The sequence below is a fragment of the Lethenteron reissneri genome, chromosome 43 (assembly GCF_015708825.2).
Source record: "Lethenteron reissneri isolate LAM-NWPU_2019-01 chromosome 43, ASM1570882v1, whole genome shotgun sequence".
NCBI lineage: Eukaryota > Metazoa > Chordata > Hyperoartia > Petromyzontiformes > Petromyzontidae > Lethenteron > Lethenteron reissneri.
Window position 1 is genome coordinate 1,279,536 of NC_083821.1, and position 18,946 is coordinate 1,298,481.

At 54.7% G+C, this 18,946-nt stretch overlaps 1 protein-coding gene across 1 annotated transcript in view; it reads right to left on the minus strand.

Annotated features, from left to right (window-relative positions):
- Positions 1-18,946, minus strand: part of LOC133353260 (sodium/potassium-transporting ATPase subunit beta-1-interacting protein 3-like) — a 78,446-nt gene that overhangs the window by 33,067 nt on the left and 26,433 nt on the right. Inside the window, exon 2 of the mRNA XM_061569360.1 lies at positions 4,813-4,950. Coding sequence (XP_061425344.1) covers positions 4,813-4,950 — 138 coding nt within the window. The remainder of the gene's footprint in view (positions 1-4,812; positions 4,951-18,946) is intronic.

Sequence of the window (18,946 nt, forward strand, 5' to 3'; positions counted from 1 at the left end):
TGCACGGCTGCTGTCACCCTGCTGTCAGTCACCCCGCCCTGGCTCGAGGAGACATTCGCTTGCTTTTATTGATTCCTTAAAAAACACACACACGTGTCTTTACACGCGCGCCTTGAACTTCTCTCGCACCGCACGTGGCCAGCGGTGCGCATCGGAGGTGCGCCGCACGTGTGCCCCGTGCGCTGCAGAGTCGACGATCCAACGTTGGACTCCGGCCTGGGTCTCGGCAGGCGACGGCGAGAACCACGGTGGAACTCGACCGTAGAGTTTGCGATCCACCGCAGAGGTCAAACATTTTGTCGAAGGGTCCTTGCAGTTGTTACGCTTTGCCGCGAGGGCGATGCACTTGCACCACTCCGATATGTCGAGGTCAGCTTCGTCAGCCACCGGGTTTGGTATTCAGCAGCGCACCCAAGTCTCTGTGAACATGTTTTTTTGAAATGATCTCAGCCTGCGTCTTCGTTCACATCTCGTGGAATTCCTCTCGCCGCAGTCGGCCACGCTTCTTGGCTCGCCGGGTTGTGAGACCGCAGTCGCGTTCATCATCTCGCTCGATGAGTTCCATCCGCCCAGAGTCATCATTGACTGCGCATTCTTTTTGTTACAAAAACTCTTTGTTGACAACAAATATTCTCATCGCTAATTTAGAAATGTATGGATGTATGTTGAAACTTCCTTCGCACCGTACGTAGGCCAACCACGCTAATCGTACGACTGCTGCTCGACACGTGTTGTCTCTGCGTTAAGGGAAAGTGCTGCTGCTGCTGCTGTCGCTGCTGATTAGCGAGGTTATCGGTCCGGCTCGGCACGCGCTGATCTCATGCCCAGCCACACGATGGAGCAGCGGGGGTGGGGGGCACAATAACAGCGATGGGGACGCTCACAAATTGTGCGCCTCATCCCCCACACCACCACCGCGTGTGCACAAGCTGGTCGTGGTGGTGGCGGCAAGTGCTTACGCGACGAGGGCAAATTGAAAAGCGCGCATTCGAATCCGCGGAAAGCGAGACACGTTTCAAGTGAAATGCGCCGTTGATGGAGCCATATGGAGAGCATCTGGCTGTGAACGTCGCGGACGGAGTTCGCGAAGCGCGCGGCCGTCAACAACCGCCGCGAGCTTCGCCCCGACGACTCCGCCGCCCCCGCGACGAGGAGCGCCTCGGGGCGCGCCGCCCTCGCGGCGTCTCGAACGCGCGCGTGGGGAGCGGTGGCGCAGCGGATTGAGCGCACTGCGCTCCCGAGAAGCTATGCAAGCGAACTGAGCTGCGTGACTGTTTTGCAGAAGCGGCCTGGCCACACGAAGTGGCGTTTCATCACGTGGGAATTTATAGCAGCCAAATACTGTGAACGCGCGATGTTGATAATTGCAAATGTGCAGGGGGAAACCGGAGGGTCTAGAGATAAAACCCACGCGACCAAGGAGAGAGAGACAGAGAGAGAGACGCAAACTCCTAAATATACAGCAGCAGGCGTCACAGTCGGGATGGGACCCACCGTTGCAGGTGTGTGCCCCATAGTGCAGCAGAGTGCAGCAGTGTGCAGCGTGGTGCAGCATCGTGCATAAGTGTGTGCCCTGGTGCATCAGCGTTGCGCCGTCATGCATCATCGTGCAGCAGTGTGCAGCCGAGTGCATCAGCGTTGCACCCTGGTGCAGCAGGGTGCAGCGGGGAGTCGCCGTCTCGTGCGTGGCTGTAGGCTTAGTGCCGGGTTTCATACTCTTAGTTTTTTCGGTAAAGTCACGTAGGTAAAAAATGAAATGAAAATTAATAAAAAATAAAATAATAATAATAAATGTAATTACATTTTTAACCTACGTGACTTTACCGAAAAAACTAAGAGTATGAATCCTTGCGGTCACGAAAGCTTCAAATCTAGAATTAGTGCCGGGGCGCAGTGACTTTTGACGGCCTCGGGCTCGCAGTAAAGCGGCAGGGTGCATCGCCGCAGATCCGCATGCGGAGCTGCGCTTTTGGAGCGAATCCACGGCAACGCGACCAGGATGTCTGACGACTTGAGCTTCGCCAACACTCAGAGGGGCGACACAAAGCACCGCGAGTGTTGGAGCGATATGCCCCGCTAAGTAAGTGTCAGGCCGTTGTTGGTGTGGGCTTATAGGTGCAAGAATCAAATGTCCCAGCCCCCACCCGCCCATACCTCCTCCCCCCTGTCCATAGCCAGGCACCTGGGCTCCTCTAGAACTGGGGCCTCTGTGCAGTTGCACCGCCTGCACACTCGATAGTTACTCCGTTGCTAGAGAGATCGACAGTTTAATACATGCGCGTGTGGAATCGGGTGGGAGCATGTGGGTCACGTGTTAGGACTTGCGTCACGTGGACCGTAACCTGTAACACCTGGATCGTCAGTCCTGTGACCTATCGGTGAGCCTTTGACACTTCAAGGTGGCATCAATTTGCACCTAGCCTGGCACAAGTATTGTGATGACATCACCGCTAGGTAGTGGTGAATGATGGTTGTTGTTGTTGTCGTGTATATGTGTGTGTGTGCACAACGAGTGTCACCTTTTAAGTTGTCTTTCCATTCTTATTTAGATTGTGCAGCGAGCATCAGGTCACGCGATGCTGAGAATTGCATTGTGCAGCAGTGCATCACCTTACTAGGGAATGTCCCAAGTAAGGAGATGTTATAGAAGTTTAAGTGATTACTCATGCACACTCGTGCAAGTGTCGCCTGGCAAGAAAATCAACATTGTTTCTTCTGTGGAGTCTATGAGTCTCTGTGTGTGAGTTTATGGGTATCTGTGTGAGACTCTGGGTCTCTGTGTGAGTCTATGGGTCTGTTAGTGAGTCTATGAGTAAATGTGTGAGTCTATGCGTCTCTGTGTGAGTCTATTCTCTAGGTGAGTCTATGGGTCTGTCGGTGAGTCTATGAGTAAATGTGTGAGTCTATGGGTATACAGGTACCTCTATGTGTCTTATAGGTGAGTCACTGGGTCTCTGTGTGAGTCATTGGTGACTGGCCTGAGACAACCAACTCGCTAAACCTGAGAACCCGAAGTTATCATGGGCAGCGGCTGAAATCCGGATTCGAACCCAGGGGTCTAAGTGGAGCTGGCTCAGCCTCTCTGATGTCTGAGCTACTCGGGGGCCACCACCTCTGAGTGAGCGGCATTCGAAAGCCTGGAAATTGGCGGCGAGGCGCAATCAGCCAGGGCTGCGTGAGAGCGACAGAAGAAATATGCGATGTACGTGACGGGCAGGTTGACAGGGCACGGGTGTGCGCTCTGATAATGGCGTGGCTGCTGCTAGGCCTGACGTCTGCAGTGGCGTTTTATCGCCTCTCCCTCTGAATGTGGCTCACTCCCCACTGAGCCTGGCTCACTCCCCTCTGAGCCTGGCTCACTCCCCACTGAGCCTGGCTCACTCCCCTCTGAGCCTGGCTCACTCCCCTCTGAGCCTGGCTCACTCCCCACTGAGCCTGGCTCACTCCCCACTGAGTCTGGCTCACTCCCCACTGAGCCTGGCTCACTCCCCACTGAGCCTGGCTCACTCCCCACTGAGCCTGGCTCACTCCCCACTGAGTCTGGCTCACTCCCCCCTGAGCCTGGCTCACTCCCCACTGAGCCTGGCTCACTCCCCACTGAGCCTGGCTCACTCCCCGCTGAGCCTGGCTCACTCCCCGCTGAGCCTGGCTCACTCCCCGCTGAGCCTGGCTCACTCCCCTCTGAGCCTGGCTCACTCCTCACTGAGCCTGGCTCACTCCCCAATGAGTCTGGCTCACTCCCCACTGAGCCTGGCTCACTCCCCACTGAGCCTGGCTCACTCCCCAATGAGCCTGGCTCACTCCCCACTGAGCCTGGCTCACTCCCCACTGAGCCTGGCTCACTCCCCAATGAGCCTGACTCACTCCCCACTGAGCCTGGCTCACTCCCCTCTGAACCTGGCTCACTCCCCGCTGCTCACTCCCCACGCCCAGGATGGGGGCGCGCTGCAGGTTGACGGGTGACAGCCGCGGCGTGGCGCGCTCGACACGCGGGTTCACCGCAGGTGAGCGACGGCGCTCTGATTGACATTGATTCTTACACTCAACAGCACCGCGGGGCATCGACTCGCTCGCGCAAGAGACGGCGTATTAAATCGTGGACGTTGCACGCAATACGGTTCACGTGAATATCTGCAGCCGCTAGCGCAGCGGTGGAAAGGACTCGAAGTCCCACGGGCTGGAGACGGCCCGCCACTCCGTGGCTCCAGCCCCACGGACTCAGGAGGCCGACCACGTGGTACGGGCTGCAGGCGGGGGTCTCCCCGTCACCGCGAGCATCGTAGCCGGCGGCCTCCTTGGGAACCGCGCCGTGCGTGTCACGTGACGGGGCTCAGCTGGCGCGCGCCTGGCTGTGGTGGTGCAGGAGAAGCGAGGAGACGATGGTCGAATGGAAGCTGCAAGCGGGGTCTGGGTGCTTTATGGTGTCCTGAGTGTGGTGTGAGACATTAGAGTCGGATGGGTTGGTGCGTGAGGTGTGAGATGTAGGTGGCTGGTGGGTAGGGAGTGGAGTGAGTAGGATTGACTCATGGTTTGGGGTACCAGGAACACATTCAAACTCGACAGACCTGTTCTACACCTGAGGACGGCTGCTTGCGTTGTGGCCGAAACGTCGTGAGAATTATTTTATTATGTTTTATTTGTATTATTTTATTATTTCCATTCTACGTGACTTTACCGAAAGAACCAAGAAGATGGTAAATCTATTTTTAGGAGGGGCCTTCAAGATCCAATGCGCCGGGCTGCAGCCCCGATGAGGTGCCCAGAGCGGGTGAGCGAGGAGGCGTTCGTCTGCGCCGCGTGCCCGACTCTCACCGCGGTCAGGTATCGTGGGCGGTACTGCAGCGCTCCGAAGAGGCCCAGGATGAGCATGAGGATGTGCAGGAAGTTGGCGAGGATGGGCGCCCACTGGTAGCCCAGGAAGTCGAAAATCTGCCGCTCCACGGCCGTCACCTGTCGCGCGCAACGGCACAGGGAGAGGGGGGTGGCGTGAAAGCGGTCGTGAGAGTGGCGGCAAGACAGACGGATGGGGAAGGAAAATCATGCGCGCGCGTGGATTCGCACTCATCGACGCGCGTGCCTCCTCGGAGGAGGCGTTTGATCGCTCGCTCCGTTCGCAGCTGGACGAGATGTCACCGCGGCGCTTGAGGTGTGACACCGCGAGGTGATCTCACGCGTGATGAAGTCGTCACCTTGGCGAATTCTTTAAGCGCTGGGGTTTTTGTAACCACCAAGTTCTAAGCAACCAATTAGACTTAAAAAAAACATGTAACCCTACATTTAGAATCGTAGTTCAATTCATCCTTATATTATTATTATTCACATTTAGTCGTGAGTTAGAGGCACTCCGAAGCGGTTTTCTGTAAGTGCAGATATTCATCCTCCTATCCGTAGGTTTTGTTTTATTGCGGAGAAGAAGAGTGACCCAGAAGCGATGGAGAGTTCATCCTCTAATCCGCGTCTATCCGTGGAAAACCTCGCTTCTATATATTATTTTCATTTTCACGAAAATGGTCCACCAAGAGCGCCCTCTTCTGCGGCTTTAGCACCTTCCCCGCCTGGCCGCTGATCTCTTGGTAACAACCCGGGGCCCGTTTGTCGTGGGGAGTCTTTGCTTGCCACGGTGTTACTCGGAGCATCTGATTTATTGGCTCAGATAACCGAGGATGCAGCATCGCAGGGAGCGAGCGCCTTCCGCACTGGGCGCCGTGCGTAATGGGTTTTGGTCGTAAAACGTCTACGATGGTTAAAATCGTTTTTCTTTTCTTTAACATTCCCGGCAACAGCGTGGATAAAACAAACACACAAACTTAAAAAAAAAACTAATGTTTAACGGGTTTGCGCCACGTGTACAAACACAACACGTTTATCTTATAAACTCACAGATACAGGCAACTGCCGCAGCGGCGAAATGCCGAGCAGCGCCACTGGACTTGCAATCCAGAGGACCCCAGTTCAATTCCATCTCCCGGCGTGGAAGTTCAAACAATAGCGCTAGTTTCCTACACCGCCCCCCCCCCATCAACTCTCTCCATCCAGCGGTACGCATGGTCGACGAGCAAGGTCGCGCCTGGTGGGGCAGAGTGTGAGTACGCCCACCTCTTACGACTAAAATTCCACGCGGAATCGGTCACTGGTCCCTGTTCGGTAAAAACCGGCCGTAGATTCTGAAATATCTCGGAAGGAGTGGGCGCACCCACACTTTACCCCACCGCACGCGACGCGCGATCGACTAACAGCGGACAGTGGTGGACGTCTTTGTACCCCTGGGCGGACAGAGGCGGTAGAGCCGGGGGGGAGGGAGATAATTTAAGAACCTTTCGCCATTCTTAGAGTGCCGCGCCGAGAGATCGAACCAAGCCGGCGACCAGCGCGCCAGCTATTACAGCACCTTAGCATCCAGCTGTCTGTCGTTCGATATTCATCTTGTCCGCGTGCATGACGTGTCCCGGTTTTTTCGTCGTCGTCGCCGTCACCGCTGTTGTTGTTCCGTGACAGGTGGCAACCCAATTTGCTCCGCGAGAGGCCATGGCCGGGAACGGTGACGGCGACAGGGACTCCGTCTCCGAGCCGGAGGCGGAGTGGGGTTAACAGCGCCGCGACATCTTAATGCAATCACTGCGGCGGTCCCAGCGTTCCATTATCACTTCGCGTTTCTCATCAGGACCTAACGCGTCCCGCGGGATGCGAAGGGAGGCAGGTGCGGAGCGGGTTTTTTTTTTCTTTCGTGAAACGTATTTATTTATTTGCTTCTTTTTGTTGTTGTTGTTGATGCCCGGGCTTTGCGCTATGCGCTCTGCTGCCGCCGTGCGCTCTAACGGGTTAATCCGGGACGCAACCGCAAAATCATCATCATCGACACCATCAGAAGCAGCAGCAGCAGCACCATCAGCGTAAGACACCGGGAGAGAGCATTGTCACGCCGATGGCTCGTGATCAGAAGGCGCCTTTTTGTGATCGTAAAATACCTCGCCGCAACATTTCACACAACGTATGAGCGGTGCTGTTGTACGGCGCGTGTGAGCACCGAGGACTATAACAGAACGAGTGCATTCAACACGCAGCCCTTCGCGATGAATTCATAATCGTTTTTGTGGACCACACCGCCTGAACAAAAGAAATGCTTGTCATAAGCCCCACCCCGTCCACCCGATACGGTTGTCACGTGATGAACACACGTGCCAATGTTTTACTCCTTCAGAACACCGTCGTTGCGTTAAATGTTCAATAATGTTATACAATGTTGAACAATCTTACCAAATTGTGATATGGATTTCTCCCCAACATACCTGTGTGCTAAAGCAGTCATACATTTGGCACGCTTACGTGACGACTTTATTGATTGTCTGTGTCGCGTGGAGGAGAGTTTGTGACACAGCATTTTAATTGCAAGATCAAACCCAAAAATCAGTAACGAATCGAACCCGGGAGGCTGGCGTGCATGTATGTGGAACTTCTTTCGCACCGCACGTAGCCAACCACCATGCTATTCGGAGAGTGCGTCGAGTAGCGCGCTAACCGCTGCACCACCACTCCCCACCGCCGCGCTCATGCAAATTTCATCACCAGTCGCTCGGCCTTTCCCATTTAAATGTTAACAACAACACAAGGTTCGGGGGGGGGGGGGAAGGTTCGTTCATTTATATTTGTAGAATTCCTGACCTCCGCCGACCTCCCAGAGCACACACCTTCAATCGGAGATTATCTCGCAGCCGCTGATATTTTGACTTTAACTCAGCACCGCGCTCGCAACGCCGAGCGTACGTCACTCCACTGCTGGACGAGTGGCCCGTCCGCTCGCTCGACCCTGCGGGTCGCGGGGTGATGATTCGTTCGCCACGTCCAGCCACGTCGGCCAGTGCGGGTTGATGAGGGCGGGGAACGCAGACGTGACAGCAGAGTACAGTACAACAATGGAGTGTTGCTTCACTGCCCTCTGCCACCGCACAGCAGCCCGTAACGCCTGTGCCGTGCGGCGCGCGTCCGTCCAAGCACTCTCTCGGCTCAAACCCGCTCAGCGTCCCAGATCTGACAATCAGATCGCGACCGTTCCGGGCGATTTGGATCATAGGCAGCAACACACCGAGCATGGGAGCTGTATTCAATTAAGTTCCTAAAGAAGCTCCCAGCACGTGGTACGAAACGTCGGGCATCGTGCCGAGCAACCGGAGAGCACCGCGGAGATGGGGTGGCTTCTTTCACGGGGGGGGGGGGGGGGGGAGCGGTGGCGACTGGGACAGCAGCCGAGGAATCTGAGAGTCGTTGGCGTCAGTGGCTCTGGCTGGCGGAGGGGAGCTGAGGGGGGTAAGGGGGCAGCTGCTGCCCAGGACAGGTGCAGGGTGAAGGTTCGCTACCCTCCCCATGGGGCAGGAATTTTGGGCCGAGACCGTTTGGCGGTCTCAGACCACGCGCTCGCCCGGTGCCCACCGCACACGCTCGCACCCGTGTAGCTGTCACACGGACAGCGTGCCAGATGTAGAACGGAATGCTGCACTGCGTGTGTGTGCGTGTGTGTACGTGTGTGTGTGCGTGTGTGTGCGTGTGTGTGCTCGCTAACAGCACTTGCCCTTACAGTCTGTTAAGGCTACACGGGGGATCTTTGTATTTTAGTGTCAGGGCCGCTGACAGGGTGCGGGAGTCGTTGTTGTTCGGCGAGCGAATGGCTCCAGTTGGTTTCGTCACAGACAGACGACGGCACCAAGAGGCAGACCGAGACACTTGCCAAGGGGGCAGCAATTCTGAAATGTCAAGAGTGCAAAAAATAATGCCCTTTGTTTTCCATACCAAAAAAAATAGCTAATGTACTTTCTCTGTCAATAATAACAATCCACTCCCGCCCGGACGACCATGGATCCACCCCGCATCTGTGTTGTCCATCAACAGCAACAAGTCAACACGTACATCAATAACACCGCCCTAATATACAAGCATTATATATATCAGGTGGCGTTTCAGGCAACGGCTCTTCTTCAGAGTAGTAGTGTGTGATTGACAAACGTGTTAAAGTTGTATATTGCTGTTGTATTGTTATTTGTGCGTGTGCACCACTGCCAACAACAGAGCACCGCGAGATCTTAGTGGGTTTTTTATTAAATCGTCTCCAGCCTTGTTTGGCTGCACGGAGACCACCCATCCGAGAACGATCCGGGTTCAAGCTGCCCGGATCTGACGATCTGCCGCAGGCGACACCCGGGCAGGCTACGAGGACACAATCTATCACGGTTGCGATCTCTGCACTTTAACAAACCACGCACACAATTCGCCCAATGCTTTACGGCCGGGCTTTGCCGTAAAACGTGGAACATTTTCGCCTGGAAACGTGGTGCGGTGCGATTCGCTCGGGCGGTCATCGGATCGGCGCCGTGATGAAGACGCTTCGGAACAAAGGGAGGTGTCCGGTAAATCCCGCCGTGATTTCCTACGCGGAGCTCCACGGCTCAGCCAACGTCAAATCCCGTGTCCGTGGGCCCCATTCGCCCACGAATTATTGAGCCTCAACAACAACACGCAGGGGAAAAAAGGGGGGGGGGTCCATCGCCGCCTCCCCCTCCTCCTGCTCCTGCTCCCAATCGCTGGGCCCGAACGTCGGACGCCACCCTCCCCCCCCTTCATCCCCCCTTCATGTCCCCCCTTGATCCCCCCTCCACCCCCCCCTTCATGCCCCCCCTTGATCCCCCCTCCATCCCCCCTATCACCCCCCTCCATCTCCCCCCTCCATCCCTCCATTCATGCCCCCCCTTGATCCCCCCTCCATCCCCCCTTCACCCCCCCTCCATCTCCCCCCTCCATCCCCCCTTCACCCCCCCCCTTTGATCCCCCCCTCCACCCCCCCTTCACCCCCCCCTCCATCCCCCCCCCCTTCATCTCAAGCGAATCGAGAAGGCGGAACACTGCGGCCCTGACGTGCACGAGAGTGATTCGGTACAACGTTCATTAACTCGCAACAGTTCATTAGCAAAGTTAATTAGAGCTCACCACTGTGAAGGATGATGGCTCGCCGGCTTTTTTTTTGTGTTGCAAGGAAATACAAACACGCGGTGTTGTGGATGCTAATCAGCAATTAGCTTGCGAGGCACGGTCCATAGGGTTCCTTTCCACTTGCAGCAGGGAGTCATTGACGCGCGCGACTCTTCGATGTTGCTTTCGGCTTGTGCCGCGTGTTGGTTCCTCGTGGTGACTGACGTTTCGCTCCGACGTTTTGGGAGCTTCTTCGGGAGCTCGGAGAAGGCACTTCACAGTTCTGTTTTTACACATCAGGGCACGGCCGTCTATATGACCTGCTTCGTGATCACCAGTCTGTCAACTCGCACATCAAAATTGGTATTTTCCAACGTTATGATATTCTTTATCTAGTCAATCATCTACTTTTATAGGATGGGTTTGTGTGTGTGTGTACTGTAGAGTGATTGGCGAGCCGGCAGAAAGAACTCGCTGCGCTTGAGAACTCAGGTTTAACCGCGGGAGAGTGAAAGCTGGACTCGGCTCGAACAGATCCGGTTCAGCCCCCTATAAAGTCCACCAATTATTCACCCAGAAACTAGAAGACGCTGTCAGGATGTGCAGCGAAACGTCGGACATCGTGCCGAACCTCGCGCGGCACAGCCCAGCCGCTAGCACGTACGGCAGTGGTGACACAAAGAGAGCCGTACCTCACGATCCGGCTCCTTGATTCCTTCACTTGAGACGGCGGCTCTCCCACTGCTTCTCGGCTGCTCTGCACTGGGAGCGCGAGCACGGCGGCGTGGTGCCAAGTGGCGTCACGCTGCCTCGCGCCGCCTCGTCAACGCGGCAGTGCCACCGGCGGTGGGCTCCAGGGAGTGGCACGGACGGGCACAGCCCGTAATTAGCCACGCGCGTTGCGCTATCGGGGCCGGCCGTTGCGTAATTGGCGATACCTTAACCCCAATTTGTCTCGCACTTGAGAGTCCGCCTCTTGGCTCAAGTGGCCCGTTGTCGTCGTTAGAGGAACGAGCAAACCCACCGTGACAATGTGCCTGACCGCGTCGGATCTCAGCAGCTAAGCCCGTCGAGTCTGCTTAGTGGGTGGGACGGGTGACCACCGTGCACGTCAAAGGAACGCCCCGAGTGTAGATACGACGAGTTTTGAAATGAGTAGTTCTGTAGCGTCACCTTCCGAGGCCGTTCTTTAACACGCGCTGGTGCAGCTAACACCATGGGACTCTGAGAGAGCGATGGGAAATACACGCGCGAGAAATTACAATTATCCTTGCGCCATCGGCGTCACGCCGTGAGATAGAGACATTATACAGCCAGTGCATCACCCTGCGTCGTTCTCTGCCCATTTACGCGGACGGAGAATAGCCCCAGAAGAAGCCAGCACACGATTACCAATTTGAGGTCACGCCAGGGTCACAGCGTGTATCTATGACCTGTAAAGTGTCAACTCCCTGGACGTGGAAAAGCGAAAGACGAGGACTTCTTCACAATTCTGGCAAATCGGCCGATGTAATCACCAGCGAAACGCCACGGTATTCAAATTGTAAATGTCGTGGGTTTGCTCTCCAACCCACCGGTGTGCCGAAGTAGTAACCTTTACGATGGGTAATATTCGCCGCGAAAGCCTACGCATTAAGCAGCACACGTGTTAAATGGGAAACCGGGTTTGAATGCTTTGGCGTCTTCCCAGATTCGAACCCCTAAACCCTAACGGACCGTGACCACCCAAGGATTTCCTCGCCTGCCCAGTGACGGCCACTGTGAGCCCGCGGGGGCGCCGGGGAACAATTGAGGCGCCTTCCCATTACCGGGCCTCGAATCGGGAGCCAGTCCCGTGAGAGTCTTTGTCAGTTTGAGTCGGGTGGCGAGAGTGGCTAGGCGAGGCTGCTCTTTTCTTCGCGCCCACAAGAGGGGAACGACATTTTTATTCTTGATTTTTGTTGTGAATTTTTTTCCTCTCTCTCTCTCTACCTTCCTCTGAGCACCAAGCCTGAGCGGGTTTTAATCACGTGTCCCACCTCGTGTCACACCTCGTGTCCCATCTCGTGTCCCATCTCGTGTCCCATCTCGTGTCAGACCTCGTGTCCCACCTCGTGTCCCACCTCGTGTCCCACCTCGTGTCCCATCTTGTGTCCCACCTCGTGTCTCATCTCGTGTACCACCTCGTGTCTCATCTCGTGTACCACCTCGTGTCCCATCTCGCTTAACTCCCGGCCGCGATTGTAGCTGCTGCACGCACGGAAGAGGTCGATTCTCTTGACCCTGACGTGTGTACCCTCATCGCGCTGGTCAGATTCGCTGTGTTCATCTCGGCCTGGTGCTCTGCTGCTGCTGCTGCTGTTGATATCCATTTCCACATTAATTTGACTGCATTGAATGCCCTCGTTTGTCGGTTAAAAGGTGCAGGCGCAGCCCTGCAAGTCTTCGCCCAAGCCATTGCCGGTGGAAGGGCCTTCGCCAGAGGGAGCCCTGTGCCACGTTGGCCAGATGTGTTTGAAGTGGTGTGCTTACCCACTCTTTACCCCACCACACCACACCCGCCGATGTTACTGACGGTGGTGTACCCCATGTACACTGCTGAGAGAGTGATCGGGAGATTTACGAAACTTGCAGCATTGTGTCACCTGATAGACAACCGTGACATCTTTACGTTGTTTATAAACACTCATTAGGCGGCTGTAAACATCCCAATATATAGAGGAGTGCAGAGCTGGGGCGATCGTTGATGGCGCCGCTTGCTCACCGTCTGGTTGCGACGCAAATTTGCACGAATGACGACGACGCTTCACATACAGCTAAACATAGGGGTTTCAGTGCTTGCGGCAAAACCGGTAACCGTTCTATCTTTAATCTCTATTCACGCGTTTACCAGAATGCAACGAAAAAACATCAATTGTACGCGCACGAGAGGGGAGAGGGAGTTCCTTGCGACCGTGACCCCTCTCTCTGTCTCTCGCGTCTCGTTGTCAACTACCCCGGACACTTTAAATACGCGAGCCCCTGTGATCAGTGCCCATAGCTGCTCGATGTGCTCTCAATGTCTTTCTTTTGAAATCCGAACTGTCTCAGAGACGGAGGCCAAGCAAGGGGACTTGGCGAAGCGGGGAGGGAGGACGGCGTGGCGGGGGTGGATCTGGGTTCACCCCGGGGGGGGGGGGGGGTGAGACACGGCGCAGGGAGTGGGTGTGCTTATCGGCGCGATGGGGGGACGTGTGGGTGAGTGGGGAGCGGTGGCGCAATGGTCTCGGCGCTGACTGCCCTCCAAGTTCGATTCCCGCTCACGGCCAACGCCAGTGGCGATTGTCTGAACCAGTCCTGGGCTTCCTCTAGGTCAACCCAGCTTCAAGTTAGTAACTTCTGCGATGTATGTTGAATGTATTTCGCACCGTACGTAGCCGATGTGCAAACATTGCCACCGGGGAGACAAAGGCGGCCGGGCGTGGTGCTGATATCCCAACCCCCCGTGTGCCGTGCCGGCCTTCATCGGTGCCACTTGCTAACAGCACTTGCCCCAACAGTCTGTGAAGGCTATACGGGGGGGGGGGGGTAATCTGTTGTTGTGCTTGTGTCCACGCGCGCGCCTGTGTCCGTGTGTGTAGCGAAGAGCAGCGGCAAACTCGCACTCAGTGTCGGCAGCAGGGCTCCGTGTCCCCTACCCATCACTCAGTGCCGCACCACGAGCCCCATTCTCGTGTCCCGACACCGCGGGCGTCCCGGGGGCACGTGGCCAGCAGCCAGATCGCCCGCGACTCTGCTGGTCTCCGTACAGAGCAGAGCGTGCACGTGTTGGGCAGGGCATGGGTGTTGTTGTGAGATGTGCGTGCACGTGTTGGGCAGGGCATGGGTGTTGTTGTGAGTTGGGCGTGCACGTGTTGGACAGGGCATGGGTGAATTGAGTAGATAATTGGCGTGTGTGTATGGGCAAGGGTGTATTGAGAAGGGCATGCATTTCGTAAGTGCTTCTTAAGGAGTGGTGGGACAGAGTATCCGGGAGAAAATCCACACACACACACGCGCGCACTTAGCACGGGGTGACACTCAGAAGCCCGTTATTTATGTAGGGCCTCATTAATGTGTAATTGCCTTCTATGGAGGCGCGCGTGCACAGACGCGCACGCGCGCAGCCGAGACCACGTGGGCCGGCTGACGCCCCTCGGCTCACTGTGAGCACGACGGCGCTCGAGCCGGGAGTGCCTCTGCCGCCGTCGGCGTGAAGAGTGCCTGTCCGTGGGGAAATCGGCGCGGGAATAATGAAAAAATGACAAATACTTCGCGAATGTTGTTACTTTCTTCCTCGTGCAAGCCGGTGCGCGGATTTTCCGTCCTTCTAAATGGGCTTCATCAATTCCGACTATGAATGTGTTTTACCAAGGCTTCGGTTTTTTCGCGGGGGAGGAGGGGGAGGGGGAGGGCTCCTGTGACCGCATCAATTTGCGCCTTTGTCGACTGCCGCTTCGGAGTCCGCAGAGGCGACGGGAGGAGTTGTATGCGGGCAGCACAGCGGCGGTTGGGACGACCGCTCGGGTTGGTCTGGCGCGGCACGGGTCCAGCACGGGTTTTCTGGTCACACCCAGAACCGTGTTGATGCAACGAGGGGCCGAAGTCAAATAGGTTGAACGGATCTAATTGTGTTTTACATATTGCAATGTTTGTTATGAAGGCCACAAACGTATTTATGTTTTTTATCTATGCAAAAGAAAAATATCGCATGTATTCGACTCAAGGTAAATTCATCAAACATAAATCGCTCACAGCGCTAATTATTCAAGCAAGTTTGTTTTCTTTCCCCGAGCTTCAGCTGCGACAAAGTCACGACCGCTGCCATCGTCGTTGAAAGAGAGACGAGTCCCGACGGCTGCGCTCGCGTCGCTCATCAGCTGTCACCTCCACGTGGAGCGGGCGCCTCGAGGAGGGCCTACAACGTCATCGGAATAAGCATTTACACCGTTGGAACCTCATTTGCCAGTAAAAAATATGATAATTGTTGTTTTACCAATCAACTTCAAGGACAGTGCATACATTATCGGAGTTATGTTTTTTGTTTGCATTATGGCTGCAGGTATTGTGGTCTATGCAAACATGACTCCTTGTAAAAAAGGTGTCAGTTTTTGTTGCCAGATAGAAGGGTAAAAAAAATTATCATCATCGGAATGTTTCAGAATATTTATTTATACTGCAGGACTCCGATGAGCTATGAAGCTATTTTTTACCACATGTCCAGTTGTTGAGAGCCGTATGATTAGCCTCGTGGTGAGCCAATCAGCAGGCATTATTACAGTTCGACTTGAAATAGTTTCTGTCTGGATCATCTGGAAGGCTTTGTCGCTGAGTCTAATGGACAGAATTGATTTTCCATGCAGTTTTGGAGACACTTATCTGCGACCAGTGGGTAGTGATATCTACACCGGTCCTAGGTATCCCCCCCTCCCCACGCCCACCAAAGGCAAAGACAAATATCCCCCGTATAGCTCTTAACATACTGTGGGGGCAAGTGCTGTTAGCGAGGACCTATGAAGGCCGGAACGGTACACGAGGGGGTGGGGTGGCTACCACCACGTCCGACCGCCTTTGTCTCCCCAGTGACGATGTTTACACATCGCACCAGGTACTCATTTAAGGCTGAGTTGACTTAGGGGGGGCCCATGACAGCTTCAGGTAACCGTCACTGGTGTTGGCCGTGAACGGGAATCGAACTCGGGTCGCCGGCTTTGTAGCGCGGCGAGATAACCACCAAACCACTGCCCCCCCACCACCCCCCCCCACCACCACCCCCCCCCACCTCCACCCCCCCACCACTCGCCCCCCCACCACCACCTCCCCCCACCGCCCCCCCACCACCACCCCCCACCACCGCCCCCCCACCACCGCCCCCCCCACCACCACGCCTATACCAATCTGCATTGACCCATCGTGGTGAAGTATGACGAATAACCTCCATATCTATTTATTTTGTAAAGCCCTTGAAGATATTTTGATTGGAAATGCGCTTTTAGAAAATTAAGATTGTTGTTGTTAAACTGAGACGTGAGAACGGTGGCTTTCGGAAGGTTTTCACTCAGCAGTGGATAAATCTCTGACGATCATGATGGTGAATGTCCTTCACCAACCCCCGCACCGAGCAGCGTGATGACGTGTGATTAAACGAATCCCCCCCCCATCACTGACAACGGTAATAGGGGGAGGGAGGCCTTCATCCAGCAGTGGATTGACAATAGGCTGCAAATCATGATGATGATGATGGGTATAAGGAACGCGAGCACCCACCGACGCTGAACCGGAGCTCGCACCCCTCACGTCCCTGCGCCTAATGACCCGTCGCGAGAATAATGCACGGTAAAAAAAAAATCTGAATTTTTATGAAATGTAAAAGATTAAAGAGGGCATCCCACAAAATGGATATTCACCTCCCCGCCCATAAATAATAAACAGCAGCTTGACGCGTTGCATTTGTCGTCCTAAAATAGCTAACGGCGCCACGCAAAGACAAAGATCACCCGTATAGCCTCCAGAGACTGTTGGGGCAAGTGCTGTTAGCGAGCACATATGAAGACCGGCACGGCACACGAGAGACACGCACCAAGACAAAGATCCCCCGTATAACCTCGACAGACTGTTCGAGCAAGTGCTGTTAGCGAGCACCTATGAAGGCCGGCACGGCACACGAGGGGGTGGGTGGCCAACACCGCGCCCGGCCGCCTTTGTCTCCCTAGTGACGATGTTTACACACCGCGCACGTGCATATGTAAGACACAGATCCCCGTGTAGCCTACATAAGCTGTTGGGGCAAGTGCCGTTACAGCGAGCAACCTATCAAGGTCTGAAGGGGTGGTGTGGTCAGCCACCACACCCGGCCCTCTTCCCAAACCTGATGTCCACACATCACACCTGATGCTCATTTAAGGCTGAGTCAACCTGGGGGATGCACACAGCCGATTCAGATATTCGCGTCCGGTGTTAGCCGTGAGCGGGAATAGAACTCGAGTCGCCAATATCCTAGCGCTGCGCCACCGCTCCCCACACAAACATACATATACATACGCACGCGCGAACGGACACACACACACGTACACAAACGCACGCTGGCAGTTGACGCTTCATGCATTGCGAGAGTGAGCGTTGTGTGCTCGGGCGTTTTAATGAAATATTGTACGGGAGATCACTCCTGGAAAGAGATTCGCAGCTCGGCACATTACTCACTCCGCCACGCGCTCCGCCCGCGTGGCGCGTGGTGCGTGGGCCTCCCGGCCGAATTCTGGGAGCCTTTCCGCTCTTTCTCTCTCTCTGCGAGGTGACCGCGCGTCTGGGAGGCTTCCAAGGGGGACGACGCGGGGCGAGCCGCCACCGCCTCCCTCCGTCTTAGCCGAGGCAGCCGCCGTGGGGCGTCGCCACGCTCCGACGACGCTGCGGCCGCGTTGTCAACGATGCACAAAGAGCGACAACAAGACGCGTCGCGGTGGCCGGGAAATGTTGACGAGCTCGCCTGATATGGAGCAAGGCCGTGGGTTCGGGCCCGAGCCTGCTGTATATTGGGAAGCGTGTCGCTGGTGTAGGACAAGCAGTTTCAAAGACAATGCATGTGTAATTATCAGAGCACGTTTTCCATTTTATAGGTTCTTTTGGGTTAGATCGCATAAATATATCAATGTGTCGTTAAACCCGCCACCACCCGAAACAGCCAACTAGTAAGGGTTGTCACGTAAACAGAACGTGGCCAATTTGTCACTAGTACAGCACACCGCTGTGTTGGAGAGCCAAGCCGCAACATTTACAATCTGAGTACGACGTTTCGCCAGTAATTACAACTAGCTTCATCAGGCGACAGCCAGAAGCGTGGTCACCCTACGCCTCCATGTAAGGAACGAAACAGGCGGACTTCTCCACAAATCTGGCTGTGGTGGTGGCGGGTTTTAACGACACATTTATATATTTACGCGATCTAACCCCCCAAAAAATCCTCTATTATGGATGATATTGGTCGCGAAAGCCTCCTACGTGTTAAACAGAGCATGTTTATTTTCATATTCACCACAAGTACGTGTGGTTAATGCAGACTTGATTCCCTGCAAAAGGTTCCTATTCTGTGTTGAACACCTAAACACCTGTTTTATTGCCAGAAAGGGTAAAATCTATTTTTATTTTTCATACTGTGATATTGGCAAAAACGATCCCATAATGTTCATTTGGGGTTTGCTGTTTTCCCCGTGGTCGCGTGGATTTTTCTCGGGGTTCCTCCGGTTTTCCCTCTACATTTAGACACACGCGTTTAGAGAATTTGGCTGCTGATATAAATTTCCACACGCTGATAAGCCACTTCGTTGAGCTATCATTTGTGGCCAGGTGGCTTCTGAAAAAGAGCTATACAGCTCAGTGGACCTTACCTGGTAAAATACAAATGGTTAAATAGTTTAGCTTATTGGTTTAAATACCACAAGTGTGGCCTTAAAAGTAAAGACAACCTAATAGGCGACGTTTCAGGCAATTTCCCTTCTTCGGAGCACATACATAGATAGGCCAGATAAATATATAGTGATAGTGCAAGTTGCAGGCTGCACTCTACACTCACTGATCAGTGTGGTGAAGAATGGTAAGCGAGTGGGTGGGTGAGTGAGTGAATTGATGTATGAGTGAATGGGTGAGTGAGAGAGTGGGTAGACGAGTTGATTGATGAGTGAGTGGGTGAGACATTCAAAATCTCAGTTTTTTGCATTAGCGTCGCAATAATAATAACAATACCAATACAACACCACTTTCAACAACAATAATAGCAATACAATAATAATAAAAATGCAACACCACTTTCCCCTCTATCGCTATCGTGAGAAATTCTTCTTCTGCCCATGATGGATTTCGTTTTGTTTCTGTAATCAGAGGTGGCAGCCCGAGGCTGGGCGTCTCGCCCCGGGCAGTGGCTCAGCTAAAGCGGCGGCAGAAGATGGGGGCCCAGTGAGAAATCCACCGGGACGAGGAGGAGGAGGAGGTGTCGGCTTTCTGA